Genomic DNA, 26,069 nt, shown 5'->3' with positions numbered 1-26,069 from the left:
AGTTTGCTATAAATCTTATTACTTTATGCCTTATATGAATAATACCAGAAGGACTGAGATAAGCCATCATTAATACGCAATTAAGGGGAGGATTGATGCCATACTCCTACAAACTCAAGCTTTGAGGCCCTTATCACAGAAGGTGATAAGTACTCTTGCGGTACTCTTGTCACCCTGACCCAGTCATGACATTTCATGTTACTTATGATGGTGAAGGTGATTAAAGTAAATCTTGGATTCATTCAGCACTTTCCTTTCTCTCCATAAAATGCATGGAGCTTGTTAATCAAAACCAGTTTTCAGAGAATAATCCAGACAAGATGTAGCTTGTTAGTACTTGGAGTACTTTAGTTCTTGGAAGTGGGATGCTGAAATAGCATTACAGAGAAGGTACTTAGTAATGTTCCAATATTATGACACGGGAAGAGAAAGGCTGCTGTCTCATTTTCATTTTTTGTTTTATTAAATATAGCAATTTGTTTACTTATCATTAATGTAGCTATTTATTTAATGTGTATATGCTCAGTTGGTCTGATTGATCATCCCTCATGTATTAGTTGGCATCACTGTTACCTATTATTGGTAAGTAAACATCATCTACAATATACCGTGGGCTGTTGCTTTAGATTATGAACTTGGAAAGGTGAATTTGGGTGGTGCCTCAAAAAGACAGATGCTTACCAGAGCATCTGTCATCTATGATCAACCATCAATCTGTCATCTATGATCAACCAGATGTAACCATGGTGATCAATTCCTTAAAGCAATGTCGTTAAACTGTGTAATAGGGTGTCAAGAAACCAAGAAATTATTTCCCATTGAGTTTCTAATGCATGCTCAGCAGTAGGAGGCCTAGAAAGATGGACATCAGTTTCTAACCCTGAAAGAGGTTGTCAGAGTCCAATTACAAAGTCAGGACTGATTCTCAGGGCTTGCCTGAAGAGCAGTACAGGTAAAATACAGTTAAACTCTCAAAGCTGCTGCAATCTGCAGTGCCTGAACTCAGAGCAGAGGGAGTTAGGAGGCTTGCAGAGGCCACTGAGTCATCCTGGGGCAGGTCCAGACAGCACTGGGCTAGGCCTTAAGGCCACAGTGAAATTGGATAGGTGAAAGAAGAGAGGGCATTCCAGAAGGAAAATGAAATGTGATTAAAGGCACAGAGTAGGAATGGACATAATTTTATTTAGAGCGAAGATGTATGAAATACAAAATTGCCATTCAACATTTTTATCTGTTAGAGGTCAGTACATTCACAAATTTTAAGGCCAGTAGGTAGGGGCTAACTGAGGCTGCCAGGTCAAACTCCATCGTAAGGAGCATTTTGTAGATATTTACTTTGGCTGAGTTTGCACCTTTTATATACGATCTCAAGAATCTTGTGCTTTATAGATACCTATAAAGTATTTTAAGTCCGTAAATTTGGGCGATGCAGGTAAAATAAAATTGCCCTTTCATATTTCCTCAGCTTGCAAATGAAACGGTTTCCCTGATGCTGGGTTGTGTTGAAAAGAAGCCCAGTAATATTTCAGTTGTCACTTATTCAAGTGCTTTTTATTTTTTTAAAAAATGAAACAAAACATGAAGCCCACTGCTTTGGGCCCTGACTAAACTAACATCTGTTTTAGTAGCCTCAGTAATGGCAAAGGAATGCTAGTTATGTATCGTTTGTGGCACTGACTCTTCTTTTGAGGAGAAATAAATTAACTCTCTGCCTTTTGCATTTCCTTGATGACCTAACGAATAGGTGAGAAGACGGCTGCTTTGCAAGAGGAAAGGTGTTTATATACCCTCATGGGACCTTGTCATTCTGTAGGGAACAGAGGGAGGAGTTTGACTGCTTTCTGGGAATGCAAACGATATAAATCCTGTCAGTCCCAAATACTATCCTGATTAGAAAATACACGTAAGGACCCTGGGGCGACTTGTAATTTAGTGCAATATGACTGTAAGCTGCCAACCAGGATAACATGATCCCGGTGGGTCACCTCCCATTCTCAGATAACCTAGCTCACTGATTTTGCCAATGTTGGATTATTTAAATAGTTGACAATTATTTTAGCGTTGGCAGAAAGGAGATCCTCTCAGATTTTCTCTGCTTTTTGGTCCTTTTTCCCAAACTATTAAATCTCTCCTCTTCCTTCTCCTCCCATTTCTCTTTCCCACAGACAACTCCTTCCCCCTCTACCAATTTTGTTTTCTTTTTTCTTTTTTGAGATGGAGTCTTGCTATTGTCGCCTGGGCTGGAGTGCGATGGTGCGATCTCGGCTCATTGCAATCTCCGTCTCCTGGGTTCTAGCAATTCTCTTGCCTCAGCCTCTTGAGTAGCTGAGATTACAGATGCCCGCTACCACATCAGCTAATTTTTGTATTTTTAGTAGATTCGGGGTTTCACCATGTTTGCCAGGCTGGTCTCGAACTCCTGACCTCAGATGATCCACCCGCCTTGGCCTCCCAAAGTGCTGGGATTATAGGCGTGAGCCACTGCGCCTGGCGGTTTTTTTTTTTTTTTTTTTTGAGACAGGGTCTCAGCATAGGGTGGCACAATCATGGCCCACTGCAGACTTGAATTCCTGGATTCAAGTGATCCTCCCACTTCAGCCTCCTGAGTAGCTGAGACTACATGCACACATGCTACCATGCCCAGCTAATTTTTCTATTTTTGTAGAGATAGGGTCTCACTGTGTTGCCCAGGCTCCCAATAACTTTTTGGATCCTCTTTTGATTTTGCACTTCTTCCTATAATTGTGCTTCTCTCAAATGGATTCACTGAACCAGAATGCTCAACCCAAATGACTAACTATCTGGAAAAGCCTCAATAACCCAGGAGGTGGCATAAATGGACACACTGGTTTTTCACTAAAGCTTGGATTCTTAGCCATATACTTTCTCTCAAGTTCTTACAGACTAGGAATCCTTATTTCATATGCAATTTATGTAAGCTTGGTTTTCTGATATTCAGGTACCCAGAAGCTTAAACTGTCAAATGAGAAGTGTAGAGGGGAGAATCTAGATTAGGAAACACAGGTATGAGATCAAGAAGTGAGAGACCAGAAAAAGTAGAACCATAAACTTAAAAAAAAGAGAAAACAACATAGTGATCAGAGACTGCTGTAGGGACAAACAGCTTTGCAAATTGAGAGTTTCATAGTAATTTGGCAAATTTTAGTTGGTGATAAAAATGGGGGAGAATAAAATGTACACATTTTACCATACTTTATAGCAACCATTTTGTGTACAAAGCCTAGAAAGGAAGGAGACTTAGGGGTAGGTGACGGATGAACTCAATTTGCATGTGTTTTCTTGATTAATGATTTCTCTCCAGCACTGCCCAGAACCCATAACAGCATTGACTTCAGCTTATCTTCCCATCCAGATTGACAGGCAAGTACACAGTTATTTCTATACACACCTATTTCTCTTTTTACCTCTTCTATGCCCAACTAATAGTTTTCTTTGTTACCTCTCTATTTATCTTGTTTTCTATTCTGTTCTTTCTTGGTTTTGGCCTTCTCTTTTTTGAAAGGGCTTACTCTGTCATTCTTCTCTAATCTCCTGAGTTATATGCTTGGCTAACTGTCTTAAACTTTTATTCTTTTCTAACATAAACCCCTAAGATGACAAATTTCCCTGTAAGGACCACTTTAGCTGCATTCCAAGTTTTGGTTTTGGCATCTTCATAATTGGTCGGCTCTAAGTATTTTCTAATTTACATTATGATATTACTTTGACTCATAAATGCTTTGGGTGTATGTCTGAAATTTCAAAATATATGAGATTTCCAAAATTCATTGGTAACTTGATTGGCTATTGATTTCAATTGTTTTTTATTTGGTACCAGAATATGATCTATATGTCATTTTTATAAATTTGTTGAGACTTGGCTTATGGTACATGACTGCTTTTTTTAAAGTGTAAGAGTGTACTTTGTACTTAAAAAAGAATAGATATTCTCTGTTGTATGCAGATTTCCCATATACAGTAAGCCATTCTCCAAAGGGGAAAGGCTAGAGTTCTTATTTTCCACTGTGAATGGGAGTGGGCAGTGGAATATAAGTGACTGATCAGTTTCATTCACGATATATTTCATTATCTTTACTTTTGGCACAGTACAGACTGATAGAAAATATTTCTTTGCATTTCAGATGTATCTGTGGTAGGATGTCTTATTATTTTATGAGCTATTAGGGAAAAGACATCCCATTATATCATGATATATTATTATGATCTGAAACATCTCAATTTTAGAGATGTTAAAATGTGGAAAGAAAAGTGTGTCTTAGATTTGATAAAGTATGATATTTTTGTCATTAGTCTTATAGTTGCATAACTCTTCATTTTATGCAACCAAAAAATTTTGGACCCTATTTTGAATGTTATGCTGGGGCTTTATCATGTGTCCACTAGATTATATTTAATTAAATTCTTCAAATCATTTATATTTTATTAATTCTTTTGGCTGCTTGATCTATTAATTACTGAGAGCATTGTATAGAAAACTCCTCCTGTGATGGTGGATTTATCAATTTCTCTTTGCAATTCTATCAATTTTTGCTTTATATATGCTGAGGATGTGTCATGAAGTGCAGATCAGAATTATGGCAACTTCTAGGTTAACTGTTCCTTTTAACATTACATAACGGTCCTCTTTATACCAATAATTTTTTGCCAATACATTTTTTTATCAAATACTAATATAGCTATACTAGCTTTCTTTTGGTATTTGACTGATAAAACTTTTCACATGCCTTTATTTTCAATCTTTCTGCATCCTTATGTTTTATTGAATATATGTTTTATTATAAATCATATATAGCTGGATATTTTAAAAACATAATCTGTCAATCTGTGTTTTTAAACTGCTGAGTTTGGTCCATTATATTTATTTTGCTTACGGATTATTTTGATTTAACTTTTAGTTCTACCATCTATTTGCTTATCTCAGTGTTTTCAAAAGTATAGATTCAGAAAAATATTTTTTTTTCTCAATTACTCTCAAAACAAGGAAACTTCAAACTTAGGGAAAACATTCTTTAAAATACTTAGATATAAAAATATTGAAAGTCAATTGCTCAAACATCCAAGAAAAACAAATCAGCAAGAATCATCCAAAACATATTTTAAAAGATATTTTTATATATAACAAGAGTTACAAGGGTTGTCAAAATAGAGATGTTGGCAAACTACTTTTATTTCAGTTCATAAACAATATTTGAGATCTGAGTTCTGCATTCTGATATTCCTGTGGTCTTTTACCATCTCCAATGATCGTATGTAAAACCACAAGCCATCTTGTTAAAATAATAATAATAGTAATTATAATAATAAAAATACTGGGACGTTGTAAGAAAAATACCTTGAATTATGGATGGCTCTATGGAGACTGGCTAATAAATAGAGGAGACTGATTTGTGACTAATGTGTTGTTTGTAAATTACAGGGTGTGTTTTGAGATTACTTGAAAACAGATTATTCTCAGGAGTTTGAAGTACTCTGGTCTGAAATATGATCCCACTTGTATTAGGTGGAGGTTGGCCAATCTGAACTGCATTAAGAGAAGTTGTCTCCAGTATCACCAACAGAGCTCTCTTAGATTGATTTTCAAAATGTGAGAACCAAACTTATTCATGATACTGTATAGGACTGATAGTATTTAGTTTACTCCTTTCCTAACATACTTTTAGGTCTACAGTCACAGCCTCTCAGCAGCAGAAGGAGTCTGAAAGCTTTTCTACTCCAATCCCCCCTCTGAGGTATGAATGGTGGTTACATAATTCTGCCAAGTTGTCCTGCTGCCTGTGCTTGACTGCAACCGTAATAGGGAGCTCATTCCCACCCAATGCAGCTAATTAAAAAGGTCTTTTCAAAAACTGAGCCAGAAACTGTTCCTTTGAGCCTGTTCTACCTCTTGGATCTATACAACAAATAATCTATAGAATAGGGCTCTACAGGTATAGCTGCACGTGTTTCAGAACAGCCCTTTGAATATTGTTTCTATGCTAAGTATGCTCCAGGCTAAAGAGCCCCAATTCTATATTCTACATAACATACCATATTTGGTAGTGTTTCTCATACACTCAGCTTATCTGTGTTCTCCCTTGGAGTGCCCTTGGTACTGAACACAATATTCGAATGGAGATTTTAACTTCACCAAGTTGAGAGGTCCCATCACCTCCTTAGTTTCAGATACTATACTTCTGCTAATTCAACCAGAAGTCAAAGTCTTTGGAAACAATCTCACTGTACAAATTCACATAGAGACCACAACATCAGTGCAAGAAAACTAAGATTGGGCATCTACTGTGTGTCAGGTCCCATGCCAGCCCTTCTCAGTACATTATCTCAGTCTAAAGTCATACATCCTGTAAGTAGCAGAACCATGATTTTAGCCGCACTGATCTGATCCCAAAGCCCACTTTTCCTCTCTAAGCCTTTCCTCTGTGTTTTGCTAAGCCACATATTTCAAAGGACCTATTACCTATAATTACAGAAATAACAAAGTGTGTCAGTTGCAGTTCTTTTTCAAGGGCTGAGTATGAGGCTCTCATGATTCACTTGTAGCCCCAGTGCTGTGGATTGGTCACTCTTGGTACTAAATTCCTTTAGCCCAAATAATGGAAAAGTAAACTAGAGCCTACTCCTTTTCCAGATGACCAAATTCACAGATCAGTGGCATCCAAATTAATGCCATTTTGTTATGATTAATATACTTAAAGCATACACATGCTAAATTAATCCTCCTAAAATAACGCACTGTGCTTCCCTCAAATGGCTTCCCATTGCCCAAACTCCATATTCTGTCATTCAAACCCGCTTCAAGGTAAGTCTCCTATCTCCCTTCCGGTTCAGTCTTGCCTCATTCTTCCAGGTTATGTGACACTGAATGAGTAAGAAGCAGTGAGTGTGGGAAAGTTGGACAGGAAGTGGAATAATGTTGGGGCTAAGGAACCTACAGGAGAAAGTCAGTGAGTCCTGATTCTGTCCTCTGCAACTGCTTTTTTGGAAGAGTCTTCTTTTCTTCAGAGGTTGTTTCCTGGTATTGAGAAACAGTTTGGGGAGAGTCTTGTTGGGGAAAATACACTCATGGGATAGAGTTTTGGGAGTGGGCTAATCATGAGCTGCCTACTTGTTATACCTGACTTTCTGGAATAATCTGTCCAGCTTCACTTTGCAGAAGGGGTGAAAAGCCTTCTTGGGTAACTGGGAAGTAACTCACCAGGCCCACGAAGTGGACACTCCTCAGAGCATGCCATGTTTGTGTCCACTGACTTACCTAAAGGCTCATGAGTCTTTGGAACAGATGGGGATATTCAGGATACCTGTGTGATATTTGCTTTTATATCCCAAATTGTATAATATTTACCTCCTTGAGTAATATATCCTGCCTTGGTAACTGTATTGTAAGCCTCTGGAGGGCAAGGACTGGCTCTTCTTCTTTGAGTCCCTAACACATTGCCCAGAGTATAGATTTAAAACAAGTTGGTCCTGATTGTTATGATATCATTGACTCCATTTGCCACCAGCAACCTCCTCCCCATCCCTCTTTCCTTAATAAAGAGGCCCACATGCATACAGCACTGGAATGAATTGTCTATCCCAAAGACAGCTACCTACTTTGATTGATGGACTGTTTGCTGACCTTGGAAAAGAAATAGAAGAAAAAATGTCTCTGATTTTTACTTTCTCTGAAGAGTATGCAATAATTTTTTATTATGTTGGAAGGTGAGATTGCCACTCAGCACAGGCTACTGGATTCACTCCCTACCAGGCTGGTGAAATTCAAGAGATTTTGGCAAGGCCAGCCATGCCAGCTGTCTGTTTACCTAGAGAGTCATAATGACTACAAAAACAGGCTGGATTTGTACTCTGTCGTTGCTTTAAAGCAACTGGTAATGGAATTGAACTGACTTAGAAAACAGACCCCTGGAAATTGCCTCCAAAAACAGCAGTGGGGGGTGGTCACTGCCCTCCTCTACAGCCACTGTGGCCTCCATCTCTAGGCTCCAGCACATCCCCGTCTGAGCCAGTCCTCACCAAAGCAGACTGTGCACCCACAGCCCCAGCTGGCAGCATCCAGAATAGCTGAACTGCTGTAATCTAAGTTTCTGGTATTCCAGGGTGAGCTTAGGCCATGCCAATGTTCCCTGGGTCATAGCTTTTCTGGAGTGATCTTGAGTCTGTCAGTCTCTATGGTTCTGCTTGGCTTCCAGCCTTGCGCTGCAGACCCTCACAGACTAGAGGCCTGCCCAGAATCTTGATCCAGTTAGTGGGCTATTTCTACACCCTTCCACCAAGTCTGCATCCCAGGCAGGGGTCTGCTCCTACTGGCGCTGGTGCTTTTATGATGATATCGTTGACTATTGCCCGTCCTGGGAATGCTGGTTATAGTTTCTCACCTGGCAGATTTTTTTCCCCTATTAAATTATGCTCAAGTTTCTTGGATATGAAGATTGAATTGCTGGCCATCTTTTTTTTTTTTTTTTTTTTTTTTTTTGAGACAGAGTCTTGCTCTGTCACCCAGGCTGGAGTGCAGTGGCGCAATCTCGGCTCACTGCAAGCTCTGTCTCCCGGGTTCACGCCATTCTCCTGCCTCAGCCTCCTGAGTAGCTGGGACGACAGGTGCCTGCCACCACACCCGGCTAATTTTTTGTATTTTTAGTAGAGATGGAGTTTCACTGTGTTAGCCAGGATGGTCTCGATCTCCTGACCTTGTGATCCACCTGCCTCGGCCTCCCAAAGTGCTGGGATTACAGGCATGAGCCACCACGCCTGCTGGCCATCCTTTTCTGAAGTCTACCTCCCAACCAACTCAGAGCCCCCTCTTCTGATTCTACCTCCTCTGGCTCCTTTTCTTTCCTGCCAGCAGGTGCCATCATGGTACCAGTATGACCCTTGCTTGGGTTCATTCATTTATTCACTCAACCATCATTATTTGCTGAGTAATGAGTATGTGCAGACATTGTGCCAGGTGCTGGGTTGTGACGGTGAACAAGACGGTCTGTTTTGCCTCAAGAAACATAGGGGCAATACTATGCCTGAGAGACAACTGCTCTTTCCAATATGTGCATTTTCTTTATGACAATTCTCCAGTTGTTTCCAAAGCTATAAACTACCTCTATATGGCAGCCTGAGGCCTGCCTTCCTGTGAAGAAACAAAGGTAGCCATGAAGTGGTGAAAATAAGCTGGACGTTAACAGGGTCTTTCTTCCTGAAACAATGAACAACAAGTCTGCGGCTCTCCAGGCCTTTGTGTGAGAGGAGGAAGTGAAGGCACAACTTGGAATATGGAAAAGAGGAATTTGGAGAGAAAATTTTGAAGTCTTTGTCTGGCAACATATAAGTGAGAAGGTCCCTAGGCTTGTCATATTGGGTTAAAATATTTTTTTTAGGCAAATTCCTATCTTTATATCAGAAAAAGGGGCCCCAAAGAAAACACATATAGAACAGAACAAAAGAACATTTAAGAATCCCAAGATTCTGAATTTAAAACCTTGGGATTCTTAAATGAATGGAATTGGGAGTGAATCAAAAGAATACTTCATTTTTCTTAAATGGATTTTAATCATGGCTTCATCCTGTGTGTTTAGTATTTGGCAAGTTTATTAAAATGCAGAATCCTGGGCTCCCCCCACCCAAATCTTGATTCTTTAGTTTTTCTTTTTCTTCCCTTTTTTTTTTTTGGAGACAGAGTTTCAGTCTTATTTCCCAGGTTGGAGTGCAATGGCGAGATCTCAGCTCACTGCAACCTCTGCCTCCCGGGTTCAAGCAATTCTCCTGCCTCAGCTTCCCAAGTAGCTGGGATTACAGGCATGTGCCACCATGCCCCACTAATTTTGTATTTTCAGTAGAGACAGGGTTTTGCCATGTTGGTCAGGCTGGTCTCGAACTCCTGACCTCAGGTGATCCATCAACATTGGCCTGCCAAAGTGGTGAGATTACAGGCATGAGCCAACGCACATGGCAAATTCTTAAGTTTTTCAACCATGGCACTATTAATATTTTGGACCACATAATTCTGTGCAGTGGGGCCGGGGGTGTCCCGTGCATTGTAGGTCTCTTTCATTGTCTCTTTCTCTCTCTCAAACACACACCCACACCCACACACACATACATACCCACTCACCCACCCACAAATATTCTCTCCTTTTCACCAAACAAATATTTTTAGAAATATACCACTAGTTCAGGAAAAGACCAGTCTGAATTAATAAAAATCTGAGAAATAAAATGGTCAAAAATCTTGGGAAACAAGTTGGCACCACGTTCATCCCCATAGAGAGCAAGCCATACTTCAAACCACTCTGAGTTATGGCTAATTTGAAGGACATTGGAAGACAGTCTGTATGCAACATTTTCTTAGGTTGCAGATGTCATCTGCATGAAATATACCTGCTCTGATAAAATGCCTCCAAATATGCCAGGCATGATAAAATTTTTTTTTGAGGCAACAGAAATTTTGCATGTGGTAATAATGTATCAACTTCACTTGCTTTAATTCATGTGTTTAATTTGTCTAAATATTTCCCTATGTTACTATTTACTTGATTCATTTATTGAGGAAACCTCTTCAAAAGTAGTAAGACTCAGACTGCCACCCAGTTTTGTTTGACTTATCGCTACATCTGATTTACTGGCGTTCTTCTTCCTAGTTGTCCTGTGGGCAACATCTTCAAGGTTTTTTTCCAGCCTGCTCCTAAAATCCAGGCTTATCGTGGAGACTCAAAAGGAGCATGCTTCTTAATCAGGGGGAGATAGCCTGTTTATAAGCCACAGGACATGTACAGTGAATCTAATGGGGCAGGCCATTAGACTTTTACTTGGCAAGGAGAGAGAATGAGGTCAAAAACCTAATACACAGCTGTCATTTTTTGACAGACTATTATGTACCTCAAGCCCCTTATATACTTAATCTTTACTATAAACATGCGAGACAGCTTCTGAAACAGGCTCCAGGTAAGCTTGTCCAAGATTACCCTGGAAAGTCAAGGGACTGGGATGTGAAATTAAGATTTGTATTCTTAATTCCTCCATTATGCTGCAATTATAGAGCCATTGTTTTCGCTTTGATGTCTCAGGTCTGAGTCTGTTGAATTTCAGGTTTCATTCAAATGGCATTTCTCTAAACAGTGATATGACATGGATCCGTTCAAAGTTATTGAACCTTGTTGCTATTTGCAGTCAGGCTGTTTTTCATATAAATTAGGAGAAAAAACAGGGGTCTTCATTTATTTAATGTTGAATTTGGAACCTTATGTCTGACTTTAGGTTACTTTCTTTTCTTCAAAGATTGTGACCTTCCAACCCAGCAGTCAGTACAAAGCAAATCCTGATCAGAGTTAACAGGCATGAGCATCAGCTGGGCTGCACTGTCACATCTTGGGTGTTCAAGATTAAGGGTGTGGAGCGTACATCCTACGAGGATAGTTGCCAGCTTGAGAAATGGCCCCAAATCGAAAGGCCCCAGAAATGGATGCAAAACAAGAAGGAAAAACAACAACAACAAAGTCACGGTCTGGGAGAGCCCATGAACAAACTGTGCTCAGAGACATATCCATCCTTGGTTCAGGTTGGTGTCTCTTTAGAGCATGGCCTCGTCCCACTTCTTCACCTATAATTACTATGTTTCACATCACTTAGGTGTTATCTCTCCATGAAGCTCTCCTGACTCTTCTTGCCTTCACTTATCCTTCCCCACTCTGAAATCCTATGGCATTTATACCTGACTCAGATGATCTTGTTCTTTATTATACATTTATACACTCTTTTTTTTTTTTTTTTTTTTTGAGGTGTAGTCTTGCTCTGTCACCAGGCTGGAGTGCAGTGATGCAATCTTGGCTCACTGTAACCTCTGCCTCCCGGGTTCAAGCGATTCTCCTGCCTCAGCTTCCCAAGTAGCTGGGATTACAGGTGCGTGCCACCACACCAGCTAATTTTTGTATTTTCAGTAGAGACAGGGTTTCACCATGATGGTCAGGATGGTCTCGATCTCTTGACCTTGTGAACTGCCTGCCTCAGCCTCCGAAAGTGCTAGGATTACAGGTATAAGACACCACGCCCGGCCTATTATATACTCTGTTATATGCTTGTTGGACTCTTTCTCCAACTGGATTTTAAGCTCCTTAAGGACAGTGACTAGGAGACAAAGTAGGAGTTCAAGACATACTTGATTGATTTCCTGATTTTTGGACACTTTGGGAAATAATAGAATTTTTAAGTAGCTAAAAGAAAATAATCTTCATGAAAAGTTCTTCATGTTTCTAAAATTTGCTTTGTTCAAAAGGACAAATCTCTTTTCAATACTTCCCTTAAAGCAGCACTATATTAGTAATTTTCTCAACCTCTGGCCAGAGTTTGGTGAAGAAAAGTGAGGCAGTTAAGACTACAGAGATGGCTGTATTTAAATATCTGGTGGGCGAGGACTCTGGATGTTTGACCATTTTCTATAGTCATGGAGCTCACCAAAGTTTACCATTTGTATAGGAATCTTTTAGCCGTTGGATGGAAAAATCTCTTTCCTGTGAAACTCCATGGAATTTCTGCTTCTGGCTCAGGCAACAGTTATTCATTGCAGACCACGAAAACTTGTGACACAGGTGTCCAAATGGGCACCAAATAAGTGAGAAAAGAAAAGTCTCAACTACATATTTTAAAAGTATTTTTGATTCCAGGTGATGAACTGGGCAGGCTGTGACTGGCATTGACAATATCCCTTTACTCAGACCCAGGGGATCACTTTTGATTGAAAAACCTTGTCCTCCAAACCAGCTTCCCAAGAAACAAACGCAAGTCCAAGACCTTACTTCATATTCTGGATATCCACACGTTCCACCTGCATCTCTATTTTGCCCAGTGATAGTTTCAGCCTTTAAATTGAGCTAGTGTGTAGGACCTGGTTGGGGACTGGAGTTTTATGTTTGAGTACAAGGCCCCTTTTCTGGATGAATTCGGCCATCTCTTCGTCCCCCTTCCAATCACCTGGGCTTGGTCGAGTGATAAACATGTACTGCTGGATACATGTTGTCTCAGAGGAGCCCCTTGGTTATAACGAGACTGAATTAAACAGCCAGCTCTCTAGGAAGAATCTCAAATTAGTTAAAATTTTTTTCATTAAGCTTCCACAATAAAACAGCTAACATGACTGAGCACTGATTATCTGCTAGGTCTTCTGCCAAATACTTTACAAATATTATTTCATTTAGTGTTCACAATACTGATAGATGTAAATTTTTATTATCTTAGTTTTATTGATAGGGAAACTGAAGCACAAAAGGGCTAAACAATTTCTTTTTTTTTTTTTTTCCGGAGATGGAGTCTCACTCTGTCACTCATGTTGGAGTGCAGTAGGTGTGATCTCAGCTCACTGCAACCTCCACCTCCCAGGTTCAGGCTGATTCTCCTGCCTCGGCCTCCAGAGTAGCTGGGACTACTGGCGTGTGCCACCATGTCCGGCTAATTTTTGTATTTTTAGTAGAGGCAGTTTTGTCATATTGGCCAGGCTGGTCTTGAACTGGCTCTCAAGTGATCCGCCCGCCTCTATCTCCCAAAGTGTTGGATTACAGGCATGAGCCATGGCACCTGGCTAGGGGCTAAACAACTTATCAAGGTCATGTAACCAGTACACAGCAAAACAGATTCCCTGATTTTTCCCCCTCCTCCCTAAATCATCTTCTCCCTCTGTCTTCCTCCTGTCTGGCAGCTGATGGCAACTCCATCCTTTCAGTTTCTTAGGCCAAAACCCTTGGGACATTCTTGATTCGTCTCTCTCTCTAAACCCTACATTCAATGCTTTGGAAAATTCATTAGCTCTGCTTTCAAAATATATCCAACTCTGACCACTTCTCTCCACCTCTTTGCCCTCCCCTGATTCAACCCATTCAACACCTTTTGCCTAAAGTGTTGCCATAACCCTCCTAACAAATCACACTGCTTCTTTGTCTCTTTGTCTACCCACAGCCGAGTAATCTTCCAAATAGAAGTCAGACCATATTGCTCCTCTGCTCAAAAGCCAAAGTCCTTCCACAACCCTGCACATCCCATCCCCAGGCACCTCACTGCCTGCTGCTATCCTGAGAGGGAATGAGGACAGCAGCAGGCATGGAGGTGCCTGGGGATGGCAACTCCCTACCTGTTCTTCTGTGAACACCAAGGATCGCTGGCCACAGGGTCTTAGCATGAGGGCTCTTGGTTTGGGATATCCCACCCTTCCCCACACTCTCATAGCCTCATGGTTAACTTCCTCACTATCCAGGTCGCTATCCAAATACCAGCTTTTCAATGTATCCATTACTCTATTTACAACTGGAACCTACTCGCCTAGGTAGTAGGAAATCTTCTCACTCTCCTCTAATTATCCTATAGCATCTATTACCTTTTACCATAGCATGTACTTTGTTCATTATGCGTATTACTCATTGTCTGCCCTTCCCCCATCACACAGGTATTTTTATCTGTTGTGTTCTCTGATATATCCCAGGCACCCAGAGTGGTACCTCGCACATAAATATGTCAATAAATATCAATAAATATGTGTTGAATACATGACTGAAAGAACTTGGATCACAAATCTTAGAGTGGTTATAATTTTGTTGGAAACTAATACAGCATTCTCACATGAAAATGGAATAATGCAGAATATATTATGAGGTGGTCTTGATCAAGGGTCAAGTGAAGAGCAGATTTAGTGGCATGTGCTCACATGAGGGAGATGTAAGATGTAACTGGAGGTGGTGTGGGTTGGGACGGTGCAGTGGGACTCAATGGGAAATTCTTTTAATTTTGCAATGCATTGGCAAGGACACCTTTTCTTCTTAATTAGAGGCCTATGATTTAAAGTCGTAGCCCTGTGTTTGCCATACCACAAGTTTAGTCCTGAGATGTCTCCTCTTCCCACTTCCCCTGCTCTGTGGTCTCAAAGGCAGTGGCTATTTCTCGGTGGTATGGTCAGACATAATGAGAAATACAGATCCAACTGTTGGATCACTCAATAGCTGGGAGGAATCTGGAATGGAGTTATTTGATTTAGAGTATTTTAATCATTTCCTGCAGGTTGGCAGGTCCCAGAAGGGTCAGTTTTCAACAGAATCAGACAGGATACACTTGAAGAAATTTCAATGCTTCTGCATACAGTTTTTAAAATTTGGTGGTGTCCTACTCAGGCCTACAGACTGAGGGTTGACCAGATGTCTGAGACATGGACATTTCTCAGTGGTAACAATTCTCTGACACAATCCTAGTTTCTTGCTTTGGTCAAGTAAAACTTTCCCATCATCTGTACCATTTACAATGGGCTACCTTGCTTTCAAGAAAATTGGTTTGCTCCTCACACAAGATGAAAATTGGCATTGGGGGCATTAGGAGGGAGACTGTTGTGTATCATGAGGACTGGCTTCCTGTTCTTTTATGATAACCCATTTCTATATTATCTACATTCAGTGCATGCCTGTTCTTTCTTGTCCAGCTGTGATGGTATTAAGGACACAACTCTAATTACTGAGGGGTTCTATCAACATAGTTTCCAAAGGCCGATGAGGAAGTGAATATAGTATAATAACTACCTAAGCTGACCATCAGGCCGAACATTAGTTTCTAGAATGAGCTAATGAAGAAATGTATTCAGTTAAAGAAACTGAATACTCCGACAAAGGTTATTTTGGAAATGCTCATGTTAGGGGCTGATGTCTTTTTTTATTTTTATTTTTTTGAGACAGGGTCTCACTGTTACCCAGGCTGGAGTGCAGTGGTGCAATCTCAGCTCACTGCAACCTCCGCCTCTCAGGCTCAAGCCATCATCCCACCTCAGCCTCCTGAGTAGCTAGGACTACAGGCATGCGCCATCATGTCCAGTTAATTTTTGTATTTTTTGTAGAGATGGGGTTTCACCGTGTTGCTCAGGCTGGTCTTGAACTCCTGGGTTCAAGTGATCCACGCACCTCGGACTCCCAAAGTGCTGGGATTACAGGCATGTGCCACTGCACCTGGCCAAGGCTGAGGTTTTGACATGAGCTAACTAAGCCCCGACTGCCCCCTGACAGGTTGAGCTCTGAGACACTGACAGTGGGCAGGACCAAATCCAGAGACTGATGGGTTCTCAGTCACAGCTGCACATGACAACTTCCTGAGGGGGCGGTGGAACCACCAAAGCTGGGGCTTATGCCAGAGGCTTAGGTTCAGTCAGTCTGGCATGAGGTCAGGGCACCAATCTTATTAAAAAGCTCTCCAGTTGATTTTACATATAGCCAGGAATGAAAACTACCTGATGCGAAGGCTCCAGAGAAGGGCTATCTGAGGAGCTGGGAGAGAGAATGCAGTTCCTACTCTTGCCTCACAATCCCTATTGTAAGGGCTCCTTCCCCACTCTCTCTCCTGCTTCATCAGTTTTCTATTTTCTCCTTGATTATTTCCACAATAATAAACAAGTTGCAAATTCTCCCATCCTAAATAAAATGACCTCCCCAAGCTCCACATTTTCCTTCAGCTCATACCCATTTTCCTGCATCCCTTTAGAGATGAACTGCCTAAGACATTCTTTTGTATATGCTGTCCAATTCCCTTCCATCCATTCTCTCCTAAACCCACTCTATCTGGGCCTCCACCCTCACTACTGCACAGACATAGCTCATCTTACCATCTGCTTAGGCCAGTGACTTTAGATCTCCCCTTCAGCAGAAATGGGGAAGCTGGAGAACTTAACACAGACATGCCTGACACACTCTGGGGTATAGCACACCCCAATCCAGCCTGGGGCTGGTCGAGCAGTGCCGGGATCAAAGCTCAGCAAGCAGAACGAAGAACCAAAAAACTTTCCAGGGTACCTTTGGAGAAGACTGCTGCTTAAGAAACGTTGATGGTGACAACGACAATGAGATCTCTAGTAAAGGGAAAAGTTATGACTTACACAGTGTGTGGTGGTGATGATGACAGAACTGGAGATAAAAGAGAGGCCATCGTTCATGCTGACCTGGAGTGCAGCTTTCCTGCAATGACAACAAGGGAAGCAGATTCTCAGCATGGTGTGCAATGAGCAATAGGCTGAGAGCCAGACACACAGGTCTCCTTTGGGCTCAGCTCTTAACTACACTTGAGACTGGAGTCTCTTCTCCAGGGGAGGAGGGGTCTAAGTTTCCTCTTTTGTAAAATGTGGAGTGTAGTCTGTATAGCCCACCCTCCTCTAAAGTTTAGAGAAATGTCAGGATATGCGTGGCTGGTGTATTAAGGCAGTGCATTCAGATGTTTCGGCATTGCAGGCGAGTGGCATTGAATGGGCAAAGCTTACTTTCATTTAACTTGCTTGTCACATTGTAGTTGGACAAAGTATTCTTTAAAAATAGTCCAAGTCAATGGGGGATAAACTGGGCTAACTACAAATGTGATATTCTACTGCTGTTATCTGGACTCTCAGTGATTTGATGGGGGTGGCTTTGTTACCATCCAACAGACTCACAGAGGTAAAGCAGAAGATGAATTTGCCTTCTATCTCTTCCCACTCTAAGACACTCACCTGAAACTGACCTTATGTTTTGTTGCATTTTGCAGCATGGACACTGAGCTAATTTGTGAAATCAGTGGCATCACAGATTGATGCTAGGCAACCAGAGTTGGAGGTTTTACAATATGAACACAGGATTAAAGGCAAAATTCAGATGAACAAGTTCAACATTTTTCCCTTAAAGCCTCCATTCTTTGTCTAGCCTGTTATAGACACAGTTTTGGAGAGGTTATTTTTGTTGTTGTTGTTCTCTGCACCAGCATTGCCTCATTTCCCATGTATTTCTTTTCTTGCTCAGGGTGCCCATTCTCTTTCTTCTGTTGATGGTTTTGATCTCATCTCATTAGTGCTTATCGTAATTGCATCACCATGAGATTTTCACCCATAAATTAGTTCAGGGAACTTTTTCTGGTCTGGGTGAACATCCGATGCTGTGCAGAGTAGAGGAAGGAGCACTGTGTGGGAAATCGGAAGGTGTGAATCTGAGGTCTTGGCTTGCCATGAACCAGCCATGGCCCAACTTGGCCTTTCTGAGCCTCCCTTTCTCTAAGGAGGAGATAACAATCATCTAGCAGGGCAATGGTGATGACAGAGCGAGGTCAAGTGTGTGAGAACTTTCTAGAAGTGTAGGTGTGATTAAGCCAGACAGACCTTGGATTGAGCCCGGACTCTTCCACTCACTGCTTATGACCTTAGGCAAGCTATTTAAAGTCTGGCAGCCACAGTCTCTACATCTGTAAAATTGGGATAGTGGGAATACCTGGTTAATGGGGAACCTGGGGGAATGAAATGATGTACCTTGTAAAACACTTATGCTGGTGTCTGGGTCACTGTAAACACTGGCTCCATCATAAGCTGGAGGAACCTAGAGACAGGCTGCACTTTCTCTAGATGCTTTCTTTCCCCCTGTCCCCCCACACCTCCTCTCTCTCTTCCCTGGCTGGAAGGTTCTGTTGCTGGTGAAAACTTACATGCCAACTTCTTTAAGATAGGCGCTGGACACAGTAAATAAGTATCTTCCACAGAAAAGGGCTTCTCATCTGCAAAAAGGAAATCACTGGATTAAGAAGAGGGAGGTGAGTTTATAATTTCAAATTCAGTGACTTCTAGAGAACATCAACCAAGTCCAGGGAGATACCAGAAAAACAAAAATCATTTTGAGCTTAAAAACTCTTGAGCTGCAAAACCCATTAGCAGTGAACTCAAGTGCTCCTGCCTGAATCATAGCTTCCTGTGGTACGTGCAGTCGAGTCAACTGGTGAGAAAATAGTGGGTGAACTCCTAGATAGAGCAGGAATCACTGAGGGGAAACAAGAAAATATTAGACTGGTCCTAAGGAGTTCCATATCTAAGTCTAGTTTGAGAGAGAAACCATATTTGTGGAAAAAGTTTGCTGACAAATGACTTCACCAAAGCATCATTGGGCTTCATAAGACAGGGAGCTTCCTTTACACGGCTGTCATAGTCAGGTCATAGGAAAGCACAAAACATGAGGTATGCTTTTGTGCAGAGATGGGGAAGAGACATTGAGCAAAGACAGGACATACTAAAGGCATGTTTCAAGGTAGGATATAAGAAGGATTTGAAAAGATCAGTATAGACAGTTTGGTCAAGTTCTTTGAGTTAGCCTGAGGGATTTGGACAAAGTTCTGTAAGTTATAGAAAGAACTTCGGTGGGTTTTTGAGTAAAACTGAAGTGATGGTTTTGGAGGTTGTAGCAGATGTAGCTGTGGAAGGTGGATCAGAGTGGGGGACTCTTGGGGTAGGGAAGTTCTTGTACTTATTCTAATGGATGACCAGGAAAAAGCTTAAAGTGGCTTTAATTCAACCTCCCTAAGAACTTCATTGTATCCCAGTTTCTGGGGCCAGAGGCAGGGTTGAGAAGTTATACTAAGTATATAATAGTCATTCCTTCAAGCCTCAGCTTTTATCAGGTACATGTGCTGTACAAAAAGGTTGTGGTAGGGCCTATAGATGAAATGAAGATGAATAAGATCTGTGTCATTAATCAGGCTGTGACTACAAGTTCCTATAACTAGAAGACACAAAGGAATACATATATTATTAAAGGATAATATTCTGCTTTTGTGGTGACACTGATGTCTCTTATGATATCTGCAAGTCATGACTGCAGAATATAGCTGACATTAAACTCTTGCCTGAGTGAAGGTTAGGAAGCTGCCTGGGATGGGAGTTAGAGGACACATCTGAGTGCTAAGCACAACGTCCCGGTTGGCAAGAGGAAGAAGAAGATGTACAGGAAAATCTTCAAGTGGTGAAAAGTTAGGGAGGTTATTCCAGGTCATTTTTTTTTTTTTCTTTTTTTTTTGAGACGGAGTCTCGCTCTGTCACCCAGGCTGGAGTGCAGTGGCGCGATCTCGGCTCACTGCAAGCTCCGCCTCCCGGGTTCACGCCATTCTCCTGCCTCAGCCTCCCGAGTAGCTGGGACTACAGGCGCCCACAACCTCGCCCGGCTAGTTTTTTGTATTTTTAGTAGAGACGGGGTTTCACCATGTTAGCCAGGATGGTATTGATCTCCTGACCTCGTGATCCGCCCGCCTCGGCCTCCCAAAGTGCTGGGATTACAGGCGTGAGCCACTGTGCCCGGCCTCCAGGTCATTTGTTTATTAGTTCATGCAACAAATACTTATTGAAGACCTACTATATACTAGAGATGTAGGCTGACGTAGGCTTTGAGAGGAGAAACGCAGTCTCTGCTTTCATGGATTTTATAGGAGGCAGGAAAGACAGTTATTTAACACTATTAAGAAATAAATTCTTTGAGTGTGTACCATGTGCCAAGCAATGTGCTAAGGCTTGCAATGAACAAAACAGATAAAGTACCCTGTCCAAGGAGCCAACATGCTAGTAATTACATAAACTGTTATGTAATTATAATTGTGATGAGCACACAAAAGGAGAAGGAGGGGTCTGGCCCTCATCTGGGACGTCAGGAAATTCTTCCCTACCCCACCCCACGCTCCGCCCCAGGAAAGGCTATTTAAGCTGAAACCTGAGGTCCGGTGAGGGGGTAGAGTGGGAGAGGGGGAGGCACTGCAAAGATCCTGGGGCAAGAAGGACCCCAGATCTTTTGAGAGCTAAAAGAGGGCCAGTGAGGGCTGTTGAATCTAAATGAGACAGACAATGGCTCAAAACGAGGCTAGAAAATGCAGCAGGGCCAGATGACCACGGCCACATAGGCTGTGATGAAGCTTTTGAAGTTTTTCCTAAGCACAACAGGGAACTACTGGAGGTTACCCCCATATTTAGAATCAGCTGTTGGCAGATGATGGATTGTTGCAGGAATGGTGACGCTGTGTTGAGTAAAATTATAAAGCATATGATGACAGTGTAGGATCATGCAGTACCTGAATTGAGCATTATTATTATTATTATTTTATTATATATTTTTTTCTGAGATGGAGTCTCACTCTGTCACCCAGGCTGGAGTGCAGTGGCACAATATCGGCTCACTACAACCTCCGCCTCCCGGGTTCAAGCTATTGTCCTGCCTCAGCCTCCCAAGTAACTGGGATTACAGGTGCCTGCCACCACGCCCAGCTAATTTCTGTACTTTTTTAGTAGAGACGGGTTTCACCATATTGGCCGGGCTGGTCTCGAGCTCCTGACCTTGTGATCCACCTGCCTCAGCCTCCCAAAGTGCTTGGATTACAGGCGTGAGCCACTGTGCCTGGCCCAAGCATTATTATTTTCAAGATGTCCTTCCATCTGTGATGATAATACAGGCAGTCCCCAACTTAACAATGGTTCCACTTAAACAATATTGTGACTTTATGAAGGTACTTTCAGTTGTGTATATTAATGGTGAGTACCCATACAACCATTCTGTTTTTCACTTTTAGTACAATATTAAATAAATTACATGAGCTATTCAACACTTTCTTATAAAACAGGCTTTGTGTTAGATGATTTTGCCCAACTATAGGGTAATGTCAGTGTTTCAAACATGTTTAAGGTAGGCGAGGCTAAGCAATGATGTTTGGGAGGTTAGGTGTTTTAAATGCATTTTTGAGTTATGGTATTTTCAACTTATGATAGATGTATCAGGACGTAACCCCATCTTAAGTCAAGGAGCATCTACAATGACAGCCAGACTTGCCAGGTCATGTTGCATGCAGGCGGTCTCTCAGCACTTCCTGAGTGTCACTTAGTCAAATTTAAACTTCTAGCAGAGCTATCAGGACGGTGTATTATTCCTTTCATTTTAAAGGTGAGGAACAGGCATAGAGAGATTAAGTTACCCATGGGAGCTTGGATCTGCACCCAGGCAGTCTGGCTGCAGAGTCTGTGTGGTTATCTAATAGGCTATAAGCACCAGCCTTGATAGAAGCTGCGCTTTGTTTCCTTGTGATGACAACCTTGTGAGTTAAGGCAGGGCAGGGATCATTAGGCTCATATTTCAGATGCAAAATGGAGGCTGAGAGAGATGACAGTGATCTAAGGTTGCACTGAATGCCAGAGGCCAAGCCAAGACCGGAAATGAACTCTGCATTACACTTTCCTCACTAAGAGACTCTCCATTCCAGGGAAGGCTTCTATTAGAGAATAAACTGAACTTGGGACAGGCGTGGTTGACTCGAACCTATATTTATTTCCTCGTGGCCATGGCTTATCCTGTTGCACATGCACCAGCAGTACCTGGGAATACAGATCCCTGCCCACAGAGCCAGCCCACAGAGCCACAGGGCTGCCACAGAGCCGCCACACGAGGCCTTGTGACTCTGGCTGCCTTCCGTGGGAAGAGTTGGGTCACGCCGAGGAGAGCATCCGAGGCAGCGCACTGCAGCACCACAGCCAGGGAGACTCCAGGCTGGCATGCCCTGCTCCTGGGTTAGCGCCTGGCCTCCCTTCTGGCTGCCTCTGGACAGCTCCTCTCTCCTCCCTCCATCCCAACTGGAAAGGAGTGAGAGGGTTAGTGTGGCCCAGGCCAGGCAGACATTTCTCACTTTCCCCCTCCTTTCCTTTTCCTTTTCTGCTTGGGAGACCAAATATTTCTGGAGCAAAACAGAGGAAAACCTCACTGGGAGGCCTGCGAAGGCTTTGCTGAGGCTGTGGAAGACCTTCCTCCACCCGAGTGTATCAGCCTCCCAGGCTGTGGGCCTGCTCTGTGGAGCTGGCATTTTCTGCTCTGAGAGGATTGTTTGGTTTGGAGCCTGTTTTCGTTTTACCACAAAAATGAGTGACTTTTTTTTTTCTCTCTCTCTCTAAACAAAGGAGGACCATTTGGTTTCTATAACTCAGGTCATCTGACTCCTTCCTGGAACTCCATTTGGGAGGCAGGGCACAAAGCCTTCCTTGCCGCACCTCGGCCGTGCCACGTTTGGCCCCAAGGCCGTGCCAGCCTTGCTGCAGCATGTGCCAAAGCCAGTGGTGTTGTGATGTATGTGGGGCCATGATCCACTCCTAGGACAGCCAAGGCCCCTGCTGGTCCACCCTCTGGGTGGCCATTTCGCTGCTCACTAGCACCGGGTGGGCAGGGGAAATAGAGGCCAGGAGCTCGGACTGGCCCACTTGGCTTCTGTTTGCAACTGGGGAGAAAATTAGGGAGGGGTAGGAGTTTGAAATCAGACATTCAATGAAAATTTTATTTTTATGTTTAAATTTTTGTTATTTTCTTTTGAGACAGAGTCTTACTCTGTTGCCCAGGCTGTAGTGCAATGGTGTGATCACGGCTCACTGCAGCCTCAACCTTCTGTGCTCAAGTGATCCTCCCACCTTGTCCCCCCACCCTACCCTACCCTAGTCACTGCATCACAGGAGTGCAGTGCCACACCTGGCTAATTAAATTTTTTTTTTTTTTTTTTTGTAGAGGCAAGGTGTCCTATGTTGCCCAGGCTGCTCTGGAACTCCTGGGCTCAAACTATCTGCCCACTTCAGCCTCCCAAAATGCTGGGATTACAGGTGTGAGCCACTGGGCCTAGCCAAATGTAATTTTTAGATAATCTTGAAACATAAATTTCCTTTGTCCATTACCAAAGATATTTTAGAATTCTGTGTGTACCTATGACATAGGTTTACCCAAGGCATCTGTCTATAGGAGTTTGACAAGTTTGATCAGGATTTGGGAATTTATCAGGATTTGGAGGCCAATGAGTGTCATTATCTCAGAGTGCCAAACACCCCAGACTTGGGAACTAGGCATCCCTCAAGCTGCGTACCGAGGGGACAGAGAGGGGCAGAGGATATTTCAGATCATACAGAGTCAACTCTGGGCCCTTCTCTTACTAGTGTGTGACTAGGGACACACATTCTCCATCTATAAACAGTGGTGATGACATTGTGTGGGGAGTACATAATATTGTATTCAAGTACAAAGCATGATACTTAGCGCTTAAGCATTCAGTAAATGTTATTCTTCTTTATTACATGGGTCTCCACACCTTTAAAATAGACTACACAGATGTATGGTTTAAAATCAGAGGGATTAAACATTAAAATGTTCAAAATTCCTGATGGCTTAATTATATCATTCTACCAAATTAACATCTTTGTAGACATCAGGAATTAATAGGGAAATGAAAAGCTTTAGTGAATTTGTTTGTGTATATAGATACACACACATATACACATACACATATGTATACACACACATGCATGCATGTTGATTTTTTCTAACATCATATACTCATGATCTCGTTTGATGCTTCCACAACCCTCTGAGAGAGATATGATTTACATTTTGAGAACCTGAGAGTCAGAAGGGTTAGTTAATTGAGTTAGTGCTGTACCACTTGTGTCAGAGCCAGAATTCAAACCCAAGTTTTGTTGAAACAGCTTGCCCAAGGTAAGCCCAGCTAGTCTTATAATGTAGCTGGAAGCACACCAGGAGCTGAGGCTCTTCATATTGACAACTCTGGAGGCACATGGCCAGATCTTCAATGGGCAAGGCTGGATACCAACGGGAGCTTGCCTTCCAGGAGAGGGGGCTAGGGATGAAGAGCTTGACGAAAAGGTTCAGGTATCTTTTCAGAGGCCTTGATCATGCCAAGTAGCATGAAGCCATGCTCTGGAACCATACACTCATAAGTGTATATTTACAGGTGTAGACCTCGGAACAATGTAATCCTTTTCAGACTGGCAAAGAAGAAAGTTCCCAGAATTCTTCCCTGCAGTTTGGTGGCTGTCTAATGCATTTGGGATAAAACCAGGGTTGAAATTCATTAGCCAGTTCAAACACCAATCAGAGCAAATCCTTTTATAAGGGCGGATTAAATAATTCAAATACTTTTCAAGTCTTGGCAATCTTTTCTTGTTATAAATATTTATTTCTGGCAAATAGGAAGAGAAAAATAATCCCTAGTCTTATGGAGGCAGTGGGAGGGTGTGTTGAAACCCTCCAAAGCTGATGTAAGCCCCGAAGTACAGCTTACATTCCCATAGTGACATTTGCATTAGGTAGTGGGAAAAACAGTGGAGGTTAGGGACTGAAATGAGCTTGCCTTGCTGTTTCTCCTAATGTCCCCTGGGTCTAGGGAGCATTTTCAGGGCATTCCAGAGCCAAATATAACTGTTCAGCACCAGATTATCAGCTGGTTTGGGAATGTGTCTCCAAATGATGGGACAACAGACAGGCTAGAGTTAGGCTGAATATTTCCACCTCCTCATTGCCTCCAAAAGTAACCAGCTTGAAAAAAGTTAGACTTGTAAAATATTGTGCAAAAATCTGAATACAATTATATTCAGCAGGACTCCAAGTTGGTGAAATTCAAAGAATCTGGGCTGAGCTTTCTGGAGCTCCAGACAGAATGGAGGTGACTGATTGCCCAACTGGGGCTGCCTCATCGATAATTCACAAATGTGTGTGGGGGGGTCTTATTACAAAGCAAAATGGGACCCGTTGCTGAGAGCAGAAAGAAATGTACCATGTATCAGGCCCGGGGCTAGAAGGTTTTCAGAGATGAGTGAGATAACAAGCTTTTGATAGAAGACATTAAACTCTAGATAAAGAGATTTTGAAACTGGAGAGAATGGCTTTTACTTGGAAAGGCTGAACAGTGGTTGTAAAGTCAAGGAGAAATGAGAAGATTCAAAACCGAATGGGAAGGGATGGCAGTGAAATGTAGGTTGGTTGGGCCAAGTTGGAAAACATCCTCAGAACGAGTATACCCACTGTAACGTCCTCTTATCTTGGGCTAAAGCCAGAGGGATGCCTTTAAAGTGGCAGAACCAAGTTGGCCACCATCCTTTTCCTTAGACACGGCCCATACCCTTGCTCACACCTCACCTTTTCCCTGACCTGGTATTGTTACAGGGTTTCCTTGGAAGCCCTCCCTGGCTAGTTGCCATGAGATCAGGGGATGGGCTTGGCCAACAGGTTCCAGGTAAGTTTCCTGGGTCTGTAGCTATTTTACCAGTTCCTATATGCTATAGCTACCCAGGACATGTCTTTTGATTTTCCATTCTGTTCTCTGGGGAAGGCTGGAGTAGAATGGAGAAAACTAAGAGCCTGAACTCTGGAGACCCAACACAGCCCTGCCACTAACTGGCTATGTCACCATGGGCAAGGTTTTTCACTGTTCGTAATTCAAAATTGTCATCTATAAGATGGGAGTAATACTTCATAGGC

The 26,069-nt window shown here is 42.3% G+C and overlaps 1 protein-coding gene across 1 annotated transcript in view; it reads right to left on the bottom strand.

Moving 5' to 3' along the window:
• The window catches only part of ANTXR1 (ANTXR cell adhesion molecule 1), a 248,040-nt gene that overhangs the window by 118,656 nt on the left and 103,315 nt on the right, over positions 1-26,069 (bottom strand). Inside the window, exons 11-12 of the mRNA XM_030921455.1 lie at positions 18,450-18,522; positions 16,892-16,970 (exon numbers count right to left, since the gene is read on the bottom strand). Of these exons, the coding sequence (XP_030777315.1) occupies positions 16,892-16,970; positions 18,450-18,522 (152 nt within the window). The remainder of the gene's footprint in view (positions 1-16,891; positions 16,971-18,449; positions 18,523-26,069) is intronic.

Source organism: Rhinopithecus roxellana, chromosome 17, assembly GCF_007565055.1.
Source record: "Rhinopithecus roxellana isolate Shanxi Qingling chromosome 17, ASM756505v1, whole genome shotgun sequence".
Classification (NCBI taxonomy): Eukaryota; Metazoa; Chordata; class Mammalia; order Primates; family Cercopithecidae; genus Rhinopithecus; species Rhinopithecus roxellana.
The sequence above is the reverse complement of the archived record's forward strand: the minus strand, read 5'-3'. Positions and strand labels throughout refer to the sequence as shown.